The sequence below is a fragment of the Rhea pennata genome, chromosome Z (genome assembly GCF_028389875.1).
Source record: "Rhea pennata isolate bPtePen1 chromosome Z, bPtePen1.pri, whole genome shotgun sequence".
Lineage (NCBI taxonomy): Eukaryota > Metazoa > Chordata > Aves > Rheiformes > Rheidae > Rhea > Rhea pennata.
The window spans coordinates 79,358,477-79,379,447 of record NC_084702.1 but is presented as its reverse complement, the minus strand read 5'-3'; the positions used below and the strand labels follow the sequence as shown (position 1 = coordinate 79,379,447).

At 49.0% G+C, this 20,971-nt stretch overlaps 1 protein-coding gene across 1 annotated transcript in view; it reads left to right on the top strand.

The window, feature by feature from the left end:
* Nucleotides 1-516: 516 nt before the first annotated feature.
* MYO5B (myosin VB) overlaps nt 517-20,971 on the top strand; it is a 91,299-nt gene continuing 70,844 nt past the window's right edge. The window contains exons 1-10 of the mRNA XM_062600527.1: nt 517-546; nt 1,195-1,305; nt 3,022-3,193; nt 5,401-5,545; nt 9,012-9,168; nt 11,615-11,758; nt 12,667-12,748; nt 16,607-16,714; nt 17,143-17,252; nt 19,044-19,309. Of these exons, the coding sequence (XP_062456511.1) occupies nt 517-546; nt 1,195-1,305; nt 3,022-3,193; nt 5,401-5,545; nt 9,012-9,168; nt 11,615-11,758; nt 12,667-12,748; nt 16,607-16,714; nt 17,143-17,252; nt 19,044-19,309 (1,325 nt within the window). The remainder of the gene's footprint in view (nt 547-1,194; nt 1,306-3,021; nt 3,194-5,400; nt 5,546-9,011; nt 9,169-11,614; nt 11,759-12,666; nt 12,749-16,606; nt 16,715-17,142; nt 17,253-19,043; nt 19,310-20,971) is intronic.

Here is a 20,971-nt window from a genome sequence, read left to right as displayed (position 1 = left end):
GGAGACTTGCAGGGGGTGTGGAAAAGTCCCCCCCCCCGAAAAGGCCGCTGCCAAGCTGATGCTTTCAGGGTTCTCCTGCTCTGCCCATCTCTCTTGAGAGCAGGTACCTGAGGCCCTTGCCGTAACGGTTACTTACTCCGCTTGGCACCGGGCGAAGCGTCCCCGGGGGACACGGGTGCCCAGGCTGGGCGTCAGCGGGCCTTTGGGACTTCCCACCAGCAGCGCCGGGGTGGCCGTGACTTGGGAGAGGCACGCTGAGGACATCAAATGTTGTGTGCAAGTTTTTCAAAGCGTCTTCCTGGTGTTTCGAAACCTGCCTGCAGGTTTGCCTCTGGCAGAAGCAGGTGGCTTCTTGCTTGGTCCTCAGGGTGGACAACCCTGAGGCTGGTGGGTTGGTGGGGCTGAGCAGAGAGATGCTCCTTGTCGTCCGTTTGCCTCGGTTTTATTGCCGAGCCCCATTGGAGCCCTCTCTTCCCACACAGCTTTGGCCCCAGGCTCTTCTGGCCTGCCTTGACCATGGGCTTCACCACTGTCCGGAAGGTGCAGGTGACTCCAGCCTCGGAGCTGCTTGTGCAGCTCTGAAGCTGTCCTGCTGTGGGGAATGATTGCATTTGCTGTGCCTGGGCTGCTTTTGCACAATTCTGGCCCTGGCTTTTCTCCAGGGACTGGGAAGAACCAGGGCTTGGACCTTTCCTACCATCTCCTGCTTCCAGGCAGCTGGGGATTGCAGGTGGGCATAGCTAGGGCCATCTCTAGCTTGGGATGCAGCTGGGTCAGCAGTCTGCCTTGCCCAAAAGTGACCACAGCAGGTCCCGTGCTGTCGTGGCATGGACCCACATCCCTCTGCCTGCATTGGTGAATCAAGCCAGGTCTTGCCTAGCATGCTGGTGCCTTCTGAAGAAGGCATGCAGATGTTCAAAACACTACGTGCTGCCTACCAAAACGATTGCAGGAGCAGCCCAGCAGCAGAACACTGTCAGTGTTGCAAAGCAGGCTTATTAACACCCTGTCTTTAATGTATGGAGACCTCAGAGGGTGGTGTTTTTGACCAAGACCCTCTGCGCTTGTTTAGGTGTCCAAGTTGTCCTGGAGGCCCTTAGCCTGTGCTGTGTCTGTGGAGAATTAATTTAGTTCTCATTGATTTTTGAGGTTTCCATGTGTTTTAACTCGTTCTTTCTTTTTTCCCCTCTCTAGTACACTCGGGTTTGGATTCCCGACCCTGATGAAGTTTGGAAATCGGCAGAAATAATCAAGGATTACAAGGAGGGAGATAAAAGCCTGCATCTGAAGCTTGAAGATGAAACTGTAAGCTTTTGAACATTGTTATTCTCTTCCACTTAAAGTTTCGAATGAATGTGAATAAGCCTGAGCCCTCTCACATTTTCTAGAAAACATTTTTATTTTTAAATATATCTTATCGCCTTACCACTTCCAGATTTATCTCTGCCTGTTCCCTCCCAAGACGCTTACGTTAAAGTAGGTTGCAAGAAAAGTCCTCGACCTCTATCATCTGCTTTTTATCCTCTGGCAAAGTTGCGATACTCTGTGACATCAGATTTTTTTTTTTCTTTTCATAGCAGCAGTATTGCTGGTATTGCAGCTCCGCAGAGGGTATACAAAGTGCGATTTTATCTGGCTCTTACTCCCTGCGTGAAGGAGGGGGCCTTTCACTTGTGCCTGGCTGCCAGTGCTGAGGCTTTTGTGGCCATTAAACACGCAGTGTCCCAGCTGGCTGCCTTGGACATCTTCCCTTCAGCTCCAGGCTTTTCCTGATGATCCAGTCCATTGCTAAAGAAGGGAGGAGGTGTCACCTTCCCTGAAGGTGCTCCGAGGACAGTGAATGATTTGCATCCCCTGCCTGCGATCCGTGTGCGTAGTGTGCGGGGGACTTTTCTCGTGTTTAATGGGAAGATGGAGCAGAGGAATGAGGCACGCTTCATTAGACCGCTCTCCACCACAATTCATCTTTAACCACCACTCAGTTGAAGCAGAGATGTTTTTGTACATCGGATAAAGTCTGTTTCCATCGAACAAACGTCATGCGATTAAATACCAACGTTTTTCCTCTAGTGATTCTTGCAAAACCTGTATAATGCTGTTCCTCGCAAGGGGCCGGCTGGTGCGATTGCACGTTGGACTGTACAGCTGTAGCGAAGGGGAGCAATGTGCGTGTGCATCGGATGAAGAGGCCGAGCACACGTGCCTTCGGGGGGCTTGAAAGCTGTGGAGAGTCTTCTGTTCCTGACAGTCAGCCTGCGTTGCCCAGCTGCTTAATGCTTCGCTTTTGTCCTTGGGCTTTAAGTGCATTTTCCTGGATTTTGTGGTTTCTGGCTCCGCTCTGTATTTGGAGCGTTCCTCCTGAACAAAGAGCTGGGTTTGAACGTCGCCAGGGATCCCAAGCATCCCAATGCCCGGGCATGCGGGGTGTCTTACTGCTCTAGGATCTGAAAGCCCAGTGCTCTGGGGGAGGCAGGAGTGCCTTCAAAAAGTTAGTTTTTGTTTTATTTTTTTTCACTTTACAGGAAAAAAAACCTCTTTTTAGTTGGTGGCCCTGCTGCTGTCCATTTGGGGATGAACCAAAAATAGCAAGCATATGGCCAGCCGTCTGCTTTAATGCCATAACCCTGACTCTTGAGAAACGAGAACAGTGGGGACTCTGTGCTTCCTCACACCCTACCCCTGCTTGAAGGGGGTTTAAGGTTTTGAGCACTTAACGTGACTTGAATTAAAAATTAAGCAGCTTGTCCTGTACCTGCATTTACTGAACCCTGAGAAATCAGTAGGGAATAAGCCCTGAAGTAATTCTAGTTATCCAAATGAGGTCCTGTTGGCTTCCCTCAGGGCTCTGTCCATGTGGTATTTAGTGTTAAGGGGTTTTTGTTTGACACAGAGCCAGAGACATAGGGCAAGCATCATATTCAATGCTGCGCAGCAAGCTAGAGTTATCTTCAGATCAGCTATCAGCTGTTAAAGATGCTGCTGGATTTTCTGTTTTCATGTTCCTCGTGCGTGTCTCCTCAGATCTGTGAATATCCCATTGACCTCCATGGAAACGAGCTGCCTTTCCTGCGCAATCCTGATATCCTGGTGGGAGAGAATGACCTGACGGCCCTGAGCTATCTACATGAGCCTGCGGTCCTCCACAACCTCAAAGTGAGGTTCCTTGAGTCCAACCACATCTACACATACTGTGGTGAGTATCACAGTGTGGCTGTCGGGCCCCAGGGGACGCGTCTAGGTCCACATCGTGGGTAACGGCTGCAAAATTAGAGGCAGCTTTTGAGGAAAAGTGTGGTGAGACCTTCCTGAGCTTGTAGAGCCTGTCCAGAGACAGGAGACCCCAAATAAAACCTGTGCAAAGGTTGGACTACTGCCACTTGTACTGCTGGGAAAACCTGGGGACATAATTGTTGGTAGAAACACCTTGTCAGGTGAGTTCGAGGCCGGTTGTGAATGTGCTGCTCCATCTGTGGGGACACACAAGGATCTGGGAAACCACTGGAGAATAGCAGTGCCCAGAAAGATGCAATCCAACTGAGAGATGCCCACGGTGTGTTTCCCTCTCTAAGAGAGTTCCCTGTGCTAATGAGTTTGTAGTGATGACCAGATCTGTGTGATCTGATGTCCCAGAAAATTGCGCAATTTAGCCAGTCATGAGAGGCGAAAACTGTAATTACGCTACAGAAGAGCAGACAATAAAGATGTGCCGTTAATGTTGTTGCCAAGCATTTCTTTTCTCTGCAAGAGAAAACTCCTTTCTGGAGCAGTTTCCGTCCAGTATTATAGCGTTATCCAGAGAAAATTGATGGGCAGTGATAGAGGTCAGGCTGCGCGGGAAAGAGTGCAAACAAACGATGCATTGCTGTTTTCTACCTGCTCTTGATGACTTTGGGGTCATTAACTCTGAAACTCAAAGCAAAGGAAAGGGAAGTGTGAACTTGGTTTGTCCTTCCCGGAGAGAAGCTGGCCAAACGCATCCAAGACAGCAGTTACCCCTTGTCACTGTGACTAGATGGCAACAAAAGGCAACCTTGAGAAAAGCTGGAGGAAAAAACTATGGCAGTTGAATGTTGAGCCCTCTTGCTGGCCCTCAAGATGACCTTGCTAATGGTGATGAGTTGCAAGACCTCAGCAAAATGCAAGGGGCTATGTTTGTGGCAGGGGTAAGGCCTGTATGAAAAACTGTGATCAAGCCCTGCTGTTTAAGATGGTTGAGGACATGCTTGTCACGAGAAGATCGTTATTGAGAGTAGTGCCTGTGAAGCACGTGGCTTCAGTGGCTGGTAGCAATGGAGATTTTTCTCTTTTAGATTTTTAACCATTTGCAATGTTAGGCTATTAATGTAACTCACAGCCTTAGCTGGTAGCAAGTGCTAAGGCAACTACTACAGTCCCACCTGGCATGCATCATGGCCACAGTTTACTTTTTGGAGATGAAGGGAAAGAAATTTGTGGCTGTGATGGAAACACTAAGCTTCTACACTGGAGGAGATGGTCCAGGATCCCACAGAGCAAGGGAACATGACTTCAGCTGATGTTAGCCTTTCGTTGCCTGTAAAGTCACGCAGCCTTGTGTTTGCTGCAAGCTACGAGTTTGGGTGATTTGCTGTAATTGGGGCATGTGCCCAAGCGCCGAATCAGCCAGGGTAGAGTAGAGCACCCAGTTCCTGCCTCTTCTCTCACCGCAAGCCACGAACTCACTGTAGCGCCTCAAAATAACAACGTTTGATTTTTTTTTTTTTTTTTTTTTTTTTTAAACCCACAAAATTTGAAGATATTTCAGAGCTGGAACCTGGGAATGTTCCAGTGTTGCCGGGCACGTGAATTGCTCTCGAGAGCAGGCAGTTGCGCTGGCTCTCACCGCAGATGGATGCGCCTCCAGTTCACGGCTCTTCTCCTCCAGGCATGGGTCTTCTACAGTGAGGGTGAAGGGAGACTTTAAAGCTCAGTCCCTGGTGTTCCCTTAGTGCGATTTATTCGTTTTGATCTGAGTTTGCTCTTTGTTAGGAGCTTTTGCTTAGAATTTAAGCCGTGGGAAAATCCGTGATATTTGTTTGCTTTGGCCATAGAGGAATTACTTTTCTGAAGTTATGGCTTGGGCATTGCTTAGCTGTTCTTCTCAGACCTTCTAAAGTCAAACTTTGAGCAGTGGAGATTTAAATTCTCGCTTTCCTTACCAGAGTCATATTCCTCCTTCATAGCTATACTGGAGCTTATTGCCTTGCTCTCAAAGCACTGTGCTTTCAAGGAGACGTGGAGATAAGAATTTCCCATTTCCTCCCCATCCCCTTATTTCCAAACAGCATATTAAAAACCCAATCAAAATGAAGCCTTCCAAAGCACGGACTAACGTAACTTTGTGTTCAGTTTTAACGCGTTTGTGCATTTTTCTATTCTAAGGTATTGTGCTTGTTGCCATCAATCCCTATGAGCAGCTGCCAATCTATGAACAAGATGTCATCTATGCCTACAGCGGCCAAAACATGGGGGACATGGATCCTCACATCTTTGCGGTGGCCGAAGAAGCCTATAAGCAGATGGCCAGGTGAGTGGATGCTCGGTGAACGACGTCTGCCTTGAGCCGTCGGCCCGTGCACCAAAGATGGACACGTAAGTGGTGAAGGGGAAGTTGCGGAGAGCAAGGTGGGATGTCTAGATTTTCATCCGTGAGAATACGGTGTCATCTGTCATGTCGCCTTATGTGTTAGGAAAAAAGAAAAGAAAAAAATAGATATGTACTGTATATAGGCTGGAGGTATTTATGGGTTGTCCTACCTGGACCTTCCTGCTGGTTCCTTCTGCTGGTTGCAATGGTCTCTTATAACCCAGCTTTGCTGTCACCACTGCAGAACAGCGAGTGCTCCAAGCCACACGAGCATCTTTTCAAGTAGTTTTCACTCGTTTTCTGGGGAAATTGGCTGTGTTTCTCTCCGATCCGAGTGTGACCCGTTACACACACCAGGCGGGAGCTTTGAGAACGGTGTTATCATTGAAGGCAATGGTTTATGCAATGTTTCATTTCAAGGTGTAGAAAGAAGGTGTCTGGGCTGCCTTAGGTTCTCATTTTGGTCCCTTGAGGTACATTAAGGCAAAGTACACTGCTAGCTTAAAGCCTGTCTTAAATCCCCCCCCCCCCCCCCCCCAAAAAAAAAAAAAAAAAAGTTTTGGGTTTGGGTGCCGCTGGGAGAGGCACTGTGCCCCTCGGATGCTCGCAAGCTGCCCTCTGCCTGCAGCCCTCCAGCAGCAGCATCTTTGCCAGGTGCATGGGGTAGGAGTTGTATTTATTTTTACTCATTTCTGCATTTATTGTGCTGCTGATGTAGCATTTTTGTCATTCCTGCATTAGCAAGGTGACCTGAAAGAGAATAGGGGAGAGCGCTGCAGGCCGCTGCGCTGAGGAGCGTTGCACGGGAGTCGTCTGGGCTCGCGCTCGTTGGACGTTTTATTTTTACGGTGCAGTCTTGGCCGTGCAGAGGGCAGAGCTTCGCGGGCCTTTTCGTGAGCATCGAGATAGGGAAGGAGGAAAGAGTGTGACATGTTTTTGATAAGGCAGACGGCAAGGGTGTGATCAGGAAGCATGAAGTCACCTGAAATAGCTCCACTCTGGTGCAAAAGGCAGTGTCCACTATTTTTTTCTTTTTTCCTTTTGGTTTTATTTTATATTTATTAGATGTGCTGCGTGCGCCTGGGCTGGGAGGAAGCCCAAGCGCCGCGCTCTCCGCTTCTCCGCGCGCGCGTCGGCTGACGTGCAGAACGGACGCGAGACGCCGGCGGAGCACGAGCCCCTCCCCGAGCGGGAGGGCGCGCAGGACGCTTCGGCGTCCTCCTGCCGCGGGCGCTCGCGGGCTCGGCGCACCCTCGTTAACCTCCCCAGCGCCTGTGGGCGGACAGGCAGCCTGGTGACGCTCACGGTGACCTGCTGGTCAAGCTGAAGCTTATAGTGAGCTCCCACCAGGAAAGGGCTGTTCGGAAGCCACCTGGGTTTCTTAGATAACGTGCAACCTCTGAAATAAAAACTGGCAGTAAGAGAACCGCAAATGCAAAAACCCTTCTCTGATGCAGCAGCATGGCTCCATGCGTTTTTGGAAAGGGGCATTTATTTTTTGCATTGTTGCTCTCCTGGGTGTTTATTTTTTTTCATTGCTGCTCTCCCGGGTGTTTTTCTGCATTGTACAATGCAAGCTATGGTACTTAGAGCATCTTTAATCTCCCGATTGCTCTGTGGTCGCTAATCCTCCGAACGTCCTCCAAGAAGTAGGTTAAACATGATTTCCGCCGCAGAAACGCCGCGATGTCCATTGACTCGTCATGCGACGCGGGGAATTAGTGTCGCGGCGGGGATTAGTGCTCCAGTGACCCCTTGTAATTACTTGCGGGTTGGGCTCTGCCCTCAATCACTTCACATACGGCGCTCTCGGAGGAGCCGGATTTTTGGTGCACGTGTCTTTGTCCATCATGATGAAGTCGTTCAGCAGTTTGCTTAAAGCTGCTGCTTCCAAGGTGGTTCCCTTAGGAGAAGGGTATCAAAATGACTTGCCAAAAATTCTGCGTTAAAGAGAAACTGGAAACGTTTATTGCTGTGACTTAGGTTTGGGAGAAAATTCAGGATATGTGTCTTCAGGTACGCCACCCTGCTTTTCATAAAAACTTGTTTCTAAAAGCGAAGGCTCTTGCTCGTGTTCGTGCTCTGGGACGTCTCCTGTCTGCTGGGAACTGGGGAGCCCGTCCGTGCCGCGACGGAGGGCGTTCCCGGCGGATCGGGTCCCGTAGCTCCTGTGAGCGAGCAGCGGCTTCGGGCGTGAGCGTGCGGGTGCCCCCGTGCGACGCTTGCGGCAGCCTCGTGCTTGGCCCGTGCGAACCGAACCCTTTCAGCGCGAGGCCACCTGGGACGTTGCCAATTCTCGCGTCACGGTGGGAGGACTTTCTTATGCAAAACTCTAGGGAATCTCGGTGCTCTCTGTTGCAACGGTGAACAATATTCCCCAGCTGGGACCTGTGTCCCGAAATGCAGAGAGGTGGTGGAGTCTCCTTCTCTGGTGGAAACCCATGCAGGAAGCTTGGTTTGAAGACCTCCTTGCTCTGATGTTCTGGGAGCTGGTACCAAATGCTGCAGTGGAAAGGCGCTCCTTGCCGGTGCCAGATGTGCAGGGGGGGGAGCTATCCTCGGGAAGGTGGGCTCCCCTCACTGCCAGGCCCCCTTCCCGGCTGGCACACCGGCTCCGGACCTAGTTCCCTAGGTGGGAGCAGCCTGGACGCGTCGGCTTGTGTTTTGTTGTCGTGATGCTGATGCTCCCGTCCCCTTTTGTAAGCGGATTCGATAGCTGTGCAAAGGGGATGAGGCTGCCACATTTTTCCATGGCTGGACCCTTCTGGAAATCAGTTTGGTTTTGCAAAACTTGGGAAGCCAAAAACCTCCCCTTTAGTGGTTTCTACCAGGAATTGTTTTTAGGCTCTGTATCCTCATACTTCCTCCTCCTGGCCCTTCCCTCCACCCAACTCCCCCAAAAGAAGGAAAATTCTTCTGAAAATACCCTACCCCTGCTGAAAATATGGTCGGAGGTATGTTTTCGTTCATTTGACACTGCCCGTGGCTGTTCCAGTAAAATCATTGTACCTCTGTGCTTTGGAGCAGTGACTTCAATTTTAGCTGGGTTTGGGGAGGAGGAGATGGTGGGAATCCTGGCGTGAGAGGCTGCGTGTTGCAGGCGTCCCGAAAGCGGCCACGCTTCATGGGGGGCTTCATCCCCCGCCGCCGCTGGAAGAGCTGGCCGACGTTTGGGGGTGTGCAGAGCGTCCTTTCCCCCTTGGGGATCTTGGCTGTTGGGGGTGCTTTGCAGCTGCGTGTTGTTCACCTTTCCATGGGTAGAGTCTAGAGTGAATTCGACGTTCATAAAGCAGCTCTAAAAAAAGCGAAGGAGGAGGGAGACACGTCATCAACACGGTGGATTATTGCACGGTGCAAACGAGAAAATAGATTAACTTATGCCGGCTTTTCTTCTCTGCCACACCAGGGACGAGAAGAACCAGTCCATCATCGTAAGCGGCGAGTCGGGCGCTGGCAAGACCGTCTCCGCCAAGTATGCCATGCGCTTCTTCGCAACGGTCGGGGGCTCCGCCAGCGAGACCAACATCGAAGCCAAAGTCCTCGCCTCGAGCCCGATTATGGAGGTAAAATCCGCCCGGGAAACCTGCGTCGTTGCTTTTACCTGGCTCGCAACGATCTCCGTTTCCTTCCAACCCCGTGCTAAAGCAGTGAGCCGCGCGGGCTGGCGAGCCAGCCCTGTTCTCCAGCCTCGGAGCAGCTCCGAGGGGTCTGAAAATAAGGAAACGAGCTGATAGCCTCCGTGCAGTTCACAGGCACTTCGTTGTTAGCTTATCTCCTTCATCTTCCTCCTCTTGGCACCTCGTAGCTCTTCCTCGTCTTTTGTGCATTTCATATGCGTAAAATAAGAGGGGAAAAAAGGGGTTGTTTGGTAATCTGTTCTAAACACGCCAGTGCAGCGCAGGGTTTTTTGGCACTTCTCTGTGGCTGTTATAAAGCACGCAAGCGGGTGGTCCGGCAGCTTGGGCGCTGAGGCCGGACCCCGGCGCCCAGGGGTGCTGCGCATCCGCTCCCGTCTCTCCACGTGCCTCTCCGAAGGCTCCTTCCCGGGTGTCGAAAATAAATCGCTGCTCTCTGCCGACTCCAGGCGTGGTTTGTGCCGTGGAGACAGCTAACTGCTGCCCACGTGGCAAAACCCGCTAGGGCTCGGCTGTTCTGCTGGCAAGCGGCCGCTTTTCCGTGGGAGCGAAATGCCGCCGCTCGAGCCTGAGCTGTGGCTGAAAACCAGCCTGGAAGAGCCCCGAACCTCCAGCCTGTCTGTCCTCACCTGACTGGTGCGTGCCTGTCTGCCAAGCAGACTTTGGAGTCTGAGTGCTCTTGCTTGCAAAATATTCAAGTCAGTACGGAAATAAGGCTTGGGCTCCTTCAAGGTGAGATGAGCGCTTCATAGTTCTGTGCTTCTTTTTTTAAAGGTGGGATGTACAGTGTTGCTCTAATTTTATGCATAAATTTATGCTCTAATTGATGCATAAAAAGGCATCATTCTTTTTTGGCTTAATCTGTAGGTGGGCTTCCTAGCGCAGCACCGCTTAGGGCTGGCGCTCCTTCCCTGTCCCGTTTCCCGTGCCTCTTTGGCATCTAGCTACAGCACCTTGTGGAGGAATTGGGAACGCTTGAAAGTGCGCAAAAAACGACTTGTGATGTGATAGGAGTCCGTAATTTTATTGCCATCTTGCTTTTCTTTCCTCCATTTGGTTCTGGATGTAATTTATAAGTATTTTGGGCCATGGAAGCCGCCTGTACTGGAAAGTGCTGAGAACATGGCCGCTGCATGACCTGGCTTGCAAAGCAAGCCAAAGGCAGTCTGGCTGGCTGGTCCAAGGTCTGGTTGGTTGGTCCAAGGTTGGTCTTACCTGCGTCCACGTAGGGATCTGGAAGGAAGGTTCACGTTTGCCCTCCTCTATCCTTTTTCATTGGTTTCTCTCTTCCCCTTTGAGAGGTGCTAAGTGGTCTTTCCTGTACAGCCATTTCTGCCGTCATCTCCGCTGTGCCCGGAGCAAAGTGTGAGACCACCTGCAGCTGATCGTCCCTGGCAGAGGCACTGGTGCAGCTGTGTCCCTATTTCTCTGTCCCTCTGGCTCAGGCAGTGGAGGTTTTCAAGGTGCTGCCTGACACTGGGGCTCTAGGAGATCATGTCTTAATGGCAGATTTCTAATTCAGGAGAGCTTGGCTTTGGAAGAGATTGGAATTAGTGAACTGTTTGTCATCAGCCAGACATACAGGGATAAATCCTCCCGATACACAGGCTGGACAGATGTGGGTGGGGGGAGAAGGGAAAAGCAGGGAATGAGGGGTGGTGGGAGAGGGACCCTTCCCTGCCCTCTCTGCAGGAGCAAAGTCTGCTGCCCAGCCCCGGCTGCTCCAAGGTTTATTCCCGCGGCGTTCCTGAAGAAGTCCAGCGTCGCTGTGGAGCAGTGCACCCATGTGTATGTCGCGGGTGGACAACCGGCTTCATTGCTCCTGGGCATTAGGAGCGGGAACCACCGCTTGCTGGCGCGTGCTGCGCCCCATTGGTGTCCTCTGCAAACTCTCGTGCTGGTTATGGCAGAATAGGGTGCAACGTGCCTCTGAACGTGCGTGTAGATATTGCTGCGGTATCTACGGGCCTCCAAGGAGATGCTCTTTGCCCAAAGCCCTCCTCCTAGCATATGTGCATCTCAGGGAGCACCAGCAGCCGAGCTTGGTGGGGTAAGGTTAGTCCAATGGGATGTTGGTGACCTGCTTACTGAAAGCATGGTGTTTCCAGAATTTCTGTGGACGAAAAAGTCCATGGAAGTAGCATCCATACGGTGATGGCCTCCTCTCCACCGTTGCATGACTGCCCTGCTGTTGTCAGGGATCGAGTTCTGCCTTCGCCCATCTGGGACGGGGGTTTTCTCCAATCCTCCCCTAAGTTTATGCAACAGCGATTTATTTATTTGGCTACAGAAAGCCAAATTTCTCTTTTGTAGTTTATGTGCAAACTCAGAAAAAGGACTTTTTTTTTTTGATGCTTAATTGTGTTTCATGCAGGCAATTGGAAATGCTAAAACAACAAGGAATGACAACAGCAGCCGCTTTGGGAAATATATTCAGATTGGCTTTGATAAAAGATACCATATCATTGGTGCCAACATGAGGACCTATCTGTTGGAAAAATCAAGAGTTGTGTTCCAGGTGAGGAGATGTGCTCCTTCCCCCCCCCTTCTTTCTTTCTTTCTGACTCTCTGCTTTTGGATTTAATAGTCTGGGTCTTTTCTTCGGATTAGAAGAAAAATCCCCTTGCTGAAGAAAACATTGCTTGTGTGTTGGCTTTGGAGTCTAAATTGAACTCTGAGCATCAAAAAACAATCCTGCTTATGTTTGTAACTCTTCCTGAAATATTTGGTATTTCATATAATTCCTTCTTTCAAATATGTAAGTTACCTGAGCTCTGTAGTTTTGCAGATAACCCTGTGTGTTGGGTCAAATGCCTCTGAGAAGCCAGTCTGTTTTTTTTTTTCCCAGCTCTTTCATCTCCATGTCTGTCCAGCAACCACTCTGTGACTTAGTTATACAGGATTAATGCAAGCCATCGCTTCCTGGCTTATATTATTGTGGGCAGATGCATCATGTAATGTTCATAAATGTGTCAGTCCTGCTGATAATCTCATGCTTTCTCATATTGAAGGACAAGGCAGAACTTAAAACAAGCTGATCTGTCTCCTAGCAGCAGTTATCCTTTAAAAAGAAACACATGAGTGAATAACAAACATGTTTCCTGCTGTGTATATGGGCCAAAATGCAGATATCATAAGGCTGAAGCTCTGTGGCTTTGTACATTAAATTGAAAATGCATGGCAGCATGTTGGCGTTTCTCACTGGATACTCTGAAGCATGTTGTAGCTTTCCTGGTGGATCAAGCTGCTGCTTTTGTATGGTGGGACTAGGTCCTTTGCAGTTTTTCCTGATGATCCGCACGCCCGGATGGATGATCACCTTAGTGAGCTTATTGCAGAGAAATGAGCATCTATTGGACTTGCTAACTGGCCTCCCCGACTTGGACTTGGGTTGTTCCCTCAATTAATTTCTGTCTCACTTGTCAGGCGGAGGATGAGAGGAACTACCACATCTTCTATCAGCTTTGTGCCTCAGCAAGTCTTCCAGAATTTAAAGACCTTGCACTAAGTAAGTACTCCTGCGTCCCCGGGGGCTGTGAGACACGCCGGTGTGCTGCCTGGTTATGGTGACAACGGGAAAATATAGTGGGGTTGGAAATGTATTTCACTGTATAAATTACGTGTGCTCAGCTGGTGCAAGGAGAGATGGGCTTGGAGGGCTTGTTCGTGTGGGTGATGCCCGTGTTTGCTTACGCTGTCTCAAGAGCCTCTTAGCTGAGGCTTGTTGCACCAATGCACGGAGAAGCTTGCGTTGTGCTAGGTAGTGCTGCTGAGCTCCTGCAGATGCAAGACCTGGAGTGCAAGCCCGTTGTGTGAGGCTGTCCGCAGCTGGGAAAGGGAAGAAGCCTTTTTGTAGAAACTGCTTGCAAAGCCATGGAGAAACAGTGCACCGTGGCAGGTGCACCATTGCAGGTAGGCTGTGGGTTAACGTTGTGTGAAACTTGCATGAAGATCGGTGTTTTAAAGGGTGCCTATGGGTTGACCTGGTGTTTTTGCAGAAGCAGTTTTGTCCTTTGAATCTATTATTATTTTAGATATGTTGTCATTGCTTAATTCCTGGGATGCATCCTGATTCTGGATTTTTTTTCCAGGATTTTTAGCAAAATGTCTATACAGCACTTGAATAAGCACTTGCACCTGGGGTTGCAGAGAAGTGGTGTAATTAATTTTTGATCTTGACTGTTGCTGTTGCTTAAAGAGAGAAGTGAGACTTAAAATGTGCTTCTAAGTGTTTAAAATGATGCACAGGCCTGTTAATTTGACCAAGGCAAATGAACAGCCATTTTGTCACCAAAATGGGATTTCCACGTTCCTTGTCCGGAAAGGACAAAGTTTGTTTTAAAACTTGTGATATTTTGATTTGTTATTGCTTATAGCTTACTAATGGTTACTCAGAAGCGTTATAATTACATTTTATGACCTCTTGAGGTCTCTTGCAACTTGCATTTTTCTGTGATCTTTATTGAATAAATTCCTCACCACCTACTGGGGCAGCTTAATGCATCCATGGTGTGTAGGACGTGTAGATTAGGGTTTCTGAAGGGCACCTTTCCAGCTTGTTTTATTTTTTTTTTAATATGGACACACTGTGGACCTCTGAGGTAGGCTGACAGGGTATTGGCAGATGCTAGTAACTGATTTCAAGACCTGAGAGCTGGGTTTCAGGGTGAATATTTAGCCCTAGAACAACGAACTGTTCCTTGTCTAAGCCCATTTGGAGCACGTAAGTAGTATTTTCAGATGCTCCCATGCTAGGGCAGGGACACCTCGTGGGACCGCGATCCTACAATTTTTGCACAATTCTGTATTTGTTTGGAGGAGAAGATTTAAATTCAGGCTTAAAAATAGCTCTGGGCTAGCTACAATTTTGTAAATAAAGTATTGCTTTTGAGTTGTATGAAAATCCAAAATATTGTGTATAGCTGGAAACATCAACATTATCATGAATGAGCTTGGGTGAGGTATGTGAATTGTTAACTATTGTAGGGCTATTTTTCTACATTTTTGCAGATGTGTGTTGCAGGTTGGGCAGAAATAAGCCTGCAAGGACTAAGCAATTTGCTGAGAAACAATATTAAATCAGTGGAAAGGCTTTGGGTTACTGAGTAATTCTCAGCTAATGACTTTCTGGGAGACCTTAGGCATGTTGGGTGCATTTGCCAAGTGCCTGTAAACCTTTGAAATGGAAGCAGTCCTGGTTTTGTTCTGTTTTTTTTATGGGGAAGGTGTGAGCCGTAATGAGATGAGGGTCATAAAGTACTTACCATCCGCTTGGCTTGATTAAGTTGAACAGAGGACGTCTCTTTTCCTGGTGGTGATCTTCATTGGTTTATAACAGTTGCAAAATAATAGACCTCTCGCAGTGGCTTCCCAGCTGCCTGTGCAGAGCCAATGACGTAACCACGTGTTTGGTCCCTGTTCCAAGCTTGCACAACCCAAAAGGCCACCGGGCCCTAAGGGCACCCCCAGGAATTTCTGCCAGTGGGTTGCGTGGCTCATTTTAACGAGAATGTCCTGAGTAAGGCTGTTGTCTGCTGGCATCCTAGAGTAAGAAATAAATGACTTCCACCTGAACTGTGAAATGAATTGATCTGGTAGAACTCCAGCTGTGCAACCACCTTTCTTTCCTTGGGGAGCATGTGGATCTGTGGAGATTGAAGTCCTCCTAAACCTGACTCATCAAAAGCATAGTTTCTGCCAGTAAGAACTGATCATACTGAAGAGTGAGAGCTCCTTGTCTCTCGATGCGTCATCCAGGACATGTTTACGCTGTTATGACTGTGGCTTTCAGCTTCAATGCCCAAAGGGGGAATAGGTGATGGCAGCAGTGGGTGGTGCAGGAGGTTTGGGACTGATGGTGAGGACACAAGCCATTTCCCTGGTGGGGGGAAGCTGCTTTGGCTCATTTCTGCTCAAAATTTCCTTGCGCCAATGCCCATGGTCGCCAGCTGTGCTTCCCCATGGCGCTTCTCTCTTTTTTTTTTTTTTTTTTTTTTTTTTACTGTATCATAGCAAGCACCAAGTATGTGCTCAGACCACTTTTTTGCTTGATGCTGAGCTGGTGCATTTAGTTAAAATAAAACAGTTGCAAAAGAAGCAATTCTGTCAAAATTTAAACTGTCGTCTTTTGCGTTTCCTGCATCATCAACTTGCAGCAACTTGGGAATATCTCCCTGAACTTCGTTCCTGGCTGTTGCTATTTGCTCTGCTGCAGCGCTTCGCGTACAGCTCGGGTGGTAGTGCGTGACCATGCCCTCTAGCTTGGTGGCCTGGTTTCTGGTGGCCCACAGCAGTCCAGAGCTATCTGGACCGGAGATGGTGACTCCTTAGCTCAGAGCGGTTTTGTTCTCAGGTGAACCCAGCTCTGCACCGACTTACTGAATTCATGTTGTTGAGCAGTTTAGTGCACATGCGCATGCATACAACAACTTGCTTTTCCTTTTAAGGGTTTTCTCGATATGAACTTTGCATCAGGTTTCCTAGTTTATGTCTCAAGAGGGCTAGCTGGAACCCAGACTTGCTTCCTTACATGAGCTCTCCCTCATCTACGTGTCTACCATCACTTGACAAGTTTTACGCAACATAAGGAATATCTTGATGTAAAAATTTACTTCTGTTAAACTGAGAGCAGGACACACATTTTCCCACCCCCAAAGTAGGAGCTGTTGCTTCTCCTTTGGATCTTGCACGTAGAAAGAGTTGATATTTTGTACTGTATTGCAAAATACCGGAAATCAAGCAGGAACTCTAACCTTGAGTCCTGCAAAGTGTCTTTCCTTGGCTTTCTTTGAATATGAAATTCCTCTTGATTCTTGCAATGAAGGAGACATGCCGAAAAGTTTAATTTTAGACTAGGAAACAAATGTTTGATTTAATTGTGGGAGTCCATGTGCTACACAGCATCCTTTCCAGCTGCGGTGTGCAACTCAAAAGATGTCTGGGAGATGGCACGAAGCAATGGGGCAGCAAGAGGTGGCCTGGCGTTGGCCTTCTCCTGCGATGGGGAGATGGGGGTGGGAACGGCCCCACGGAGTGATGCCTCAGCATCACTTTTAAACTTCATTTATATGTAAATGTATCCATGCACACACACTTTACGCATGTATATACACATACACTTTTTGCATGTTTATGTGTGTATCTATATGTGTATATGTATATAATTTATATTTGTATATATTTTATAATTTATATTTCCATGCATATGCAAAGGTCAGCAGGCAGTCGATGAACCAAATCAAAGCTTTGTTGTACTGGGATTGATGCAGAGTTTTGCAGCAGGTTTGGGCAGAGTCTCTCCGTTTCGGGCAATGTTAACGTGGTGCCGACTCGCTGATGCCTTCCTTTTGCTCTCTCCTTCCTCCAGCGTGCGCCGAAGACTTCTTCTATGCTTCGCAGGGAGGCGACGCGTCCATCGAGGGTGTGGACGACGCCGAGGACCTGGAGAAGACCAGGCATGCCTTCACCCTGCTGGGTAAGAGCTCCAACGCGGGCTCCCGGGCACGGAGCCTCTCGTGCCCGGCTTCGGCGTTTTGCTGCACGGTGGCAATAAGGAGCCGAGTCCGGTCGCTGCTTTGCAGATCCCAACTGCTGAATCTGCCATGACCGGCCCTGCTGCGGTGGCTATTGAGGTGGAAACGGATTTTTTACAGGGGAAATACTTCCCAGCATTTATGAACGTTGAACCCAAGGGGCGTTTTTAACTCCTAGTGAGTCTCAGTTCGGGCGTAAGAGCGTAGCAGCGGGTGCAAAGCCCTCCCGTGGTGGCCTCGGCTGTGGCTTTTGCACGGTGCTCTTCCGTTAACTAGCATGCTGGAGCGGGAATCAAACCCCTCGAGCGTTTGGCTTAAAAACCGTGGTTCATGCCGTGCTATGCGAGTCGGGTCCCGGTCCTTCCTGCAGGAGTGAAGGAGTCCCACCAGACCACCATCTTCAGGATAATCGCTGCCATTCTGCACCTGGGCAACCTGGACATTCAGGCCGAACGCGATGGAGACGCCTGCAGTATATCGGTAGGTCGCCGGCAATGGTGGCAGAAGCTGTCTGTGCAGTTTAACATACCCCTAAACTGAGCTAGGTTGGATGCCTCGTGCTTCACAGGACCTCGGTGTGTATCCGTAGGGAATCATTTCCTCCTGTTTTTCCTTTGCTCTTGGTTGGAAACCCATCAGGCGTTACTTCCCCATTTATTTTTCCTCCCTGGGAAATAATGGTGTTTCTTATCGCTAGCTTGCTGATTCCTTCCTCACTTTAAAAAGAGCCACAAATATCATTTACTGCCTGAAGTCCCAGCCTGGCTTTAGCTTCTTCTGCTTTCTTAGAAGCTGGCTGCCCTTGGCACATGAGTACCAGGGGACCAGCAACTCCCAGCAGCAGGACGTATTAATTTTCCACGACCACCTTTGCTGCAGGCCAAACTGGCAAATCTTTCCGTGCCACCAGCATGTGCAGTCCAGCAATTTAAGGATTAAGGGGATTTAAGGAAAAATTTTTGCTGTTGTTGCTGGAGACTAGTGCTGAAATGAGTGTGGCCACTTTTGGGAACGCAGCCATCGTGTGCTTGAAGGAGTACCCTGCAGATCGATGCGCGACTGCTCAGTACTGCGCTTAATTAGTAGGAATAAATAAGGCCAAAGATGCCTTAGCGATGATTTTCCTGTTTCTGTGTGTTTGTTCAGGGCGGGGAGGGGGGAATAGTGATTATATGGCAACTACTGTCCTATCAGTTTTCGTTGCCTCCCAGCCTGGATCGTTTATTCCTAATTAAAATATTAACATGGGTTCAGCACACACTGCTAGTGTTACCCTTGAGATAATACAGCGTGCAGTTAGTTGGGTGCTGGGGGTAATTTGCCTGATGTTTGGCAACATGGATATGTAAATGCTGCTGGAGCAGCCCAGCTTGAGTTCTGTAATGGAGCTCACATTGTTTAATTACCTTCAAACTTAATTGGATGGTATTAAAGCAATCCTCTGAGGACTTTGAATCCATGGTCGGAAACATGTTAGAGCAGCAAAGCACCCTGGAGGACTTTGAAAATGTGTTTTTCTCCCTATTCCCAAGCCCATCACCTTTTCATGCAAACATGTATCTAGTTGGAAACAGCTTACTTGCTTTTGATATGTTATTAGACTGGCAAAAGAGCAGCTGATTTCTTGTTATCCCAAAGAAAGCGCTTGCTCTCTTAATGTACTAGACTACATTGTCTAATGCTGTATGAGGGGAAAAAATACGCTGAAGAAAACAAAGTCACTTTTCATTTTATTGATTACATGAAACAGCCCTTTCTGATAGCGTGCACTTTGCAGCTTGGTTATTGGAACAGGAGTATGATGGTGTGCTGAGTTTGTGTTCAACTTGTGTTGGTCTTGGTCTACTTCTGCTTGGTGCTGAAAATAGCAATTCTGGAGCAAAGACACTAGAGAGCTGAACCTGCCCCTTGGTGGCTTCAGATGCTTGTGTTAACATGGTGGCAGCTGAAGCTGTGGCATCTTGGCCATCCTGGTCATCTTGCCACATCCTCCAGGAGTACATGGTGTCACCTCAGGAGCAGGAACAAAGCCACCAGTGATCTATCTTGATGATGTTTACCATACAGATCTGCTTTTTTATGAAGACTGAGGTGTTAAAGGTAGCCAAGGCATGGCAAAGTCATGCTTAGTGCTAGGTGTAAGCCCTTTCGCTATTTCCCTGGAGACTGGTTGGGTTGGATGGTAGTGGTGGGAAGAGAAGTGATTTCTGGTGTTCCCTGCAAGCGAGAGAGAGAGCCTGCTGAGCTAATTTCTTGTTGTATTTCTTGCAGAGCACAGATGAGCACCTGAACACCTTCTGCAGCTTGCTGGGTGTGGAGCACAGCCAGATGCAGCACTGGCTCTGCCACCGGAAACTGGTCACCACGGCTGAGACCTACGTGAAGAGCATGTCCCTCCAGCAGGTGCTCAACGCCAGGGATGCCTTGGCAAAGCACATTTATGCCCAGCTCTTCAACTGGATCGTGCAGCACATCAACAAAGCCCTGCACACCACCGTCAAGCAGCACTCTTTCATTGGCGTGCTTGATATCTATGGGTAGGAATGCTCTTGCTCTTAAGGTGGTTATGGGAGACCTCTTCAAAGTGTTTCACCCTTCTAGCAGAGTGCCCCTGATCTCCCAAAGGGTCTATATTGAGCTAAACGTGCAGCTGTTTCTGATGGGGTTCTGGTAGGGGTGGGAATAATAGAAAGGGCAACCTTCTGCTATGGGCTGGGGAAAGGCTCCTCACCTCGCTGCAAGTAGGGGCCAGACCTGCCCCAGACGCTCAAATGCAAACACGAGTTTTCTTAGTTTGAAGCGTCTTCCATTGACAGAATTGTTTATCCCTATAAACATGACTATTCCCACTCCCTTTGCTGGAGAAAAGCAAAGAGGCCTCCTGATCTGGGGATTTTTCCCTTTCTCCATGCTGTAGCTTTTCTGTCTCTCTTGGGAGCAAGGAAGAGAGAGAAGTGGGACAGTAGTGACTATCTGTATCTTGATATATTGAGGGAGCACTGTTCCTGTTTCAGGGGAGGTGAGGTGGGGTGGACCAGTCACAGCTGTTCTAGCAACTGCTCCTGGAACTAGTGCAGCTGCTGTGCTTTCTCGGTCCCAGATCATGCGTAGGTGCCAATTCCCTTGTAAGCTCTGTCAAATGTAGGTAAAGTTCAAAATGAAATCCTGCGTAAGCAGCTCTGGCTCGGCTGCAGAAAGCTTTCGCAGCTGTAATACCTGCTCAGTTACTGGGATTAGATCTTGATGCAGGCTTGTGCATGCAACCTCCCATAGGGTTTCTGCAAGCTCTAGACGTTGGGCTCTTGGTTGTAGCATCCCAGTGAACTGCAACAGCCTCCCATTCAGTGGTGGTGCATCAGTGTAGTCCTGCTTACTCACCTCCATCAGCAACTGCTGCCACACAACAAGGTTCGCTGGAAAACTCTTATCAAGTATAGTAGGAATGTGATCCTGCTTGCGCTGGGATCCCAACAGGAAAACTTGGGATGGTGAGGTTGCTGGCAGAGGTTTGCATGTGTCCAGGCTCTCCAAGGTAGATCACCGAGGACCTGGAAGATCTTCAGTCACCAGCTGGAGTTAGCACAGTCCGGTGGTTGGTTGGAAAAGAGGGTAAGATGGAGGAGCTGTTTCAGCCAGTGTCCCTGCCAGCTAGGACATGGCAAACCAAGCCCAGAGCCACCTGGCTGCAGTGGGGTTGAGTAAGTAGGTGGATGCCCAAATTGGGAAATGGGATGCGCTCTTTCAGCAGTGACTAAAAGGAGACTTGAGAACGGGGCTCCTGAAGGATTAAGCTAGGCATGAAAACCTGTTAGTGTGGAACAAAAACCTGTCCTAAACGCAGGTCTCCTCTGAGTACCATGTCAAGCCATTGGCCGGCAGTGGTGTCACCCCTTAGGTACCGTGATGCAAGCTAAAGTGAAATCAGGCTGCGCTCAGGCCTGGTAATAAGAATAAACAAGAATATTTGTTAGCAATAACAATAACAAAAAATAACAATGTACCGGAGAGCCATTGGATGCTTGCAACCCTGAGCCTCTGTAGTCCTATCAAGTAGTCTGGGTGCCAGAGCATGGGTTATCTGGGAACGGGAATGAATTCTGCCAAGTCTCGGACTCTTTCCAAACGCCTGTTGTCCCGTTTCCTCTCGGAGGGGAGCTAAACTAGGCGGGCCAGGAGCCTGCGTGCAGCCAGGAGCGTGG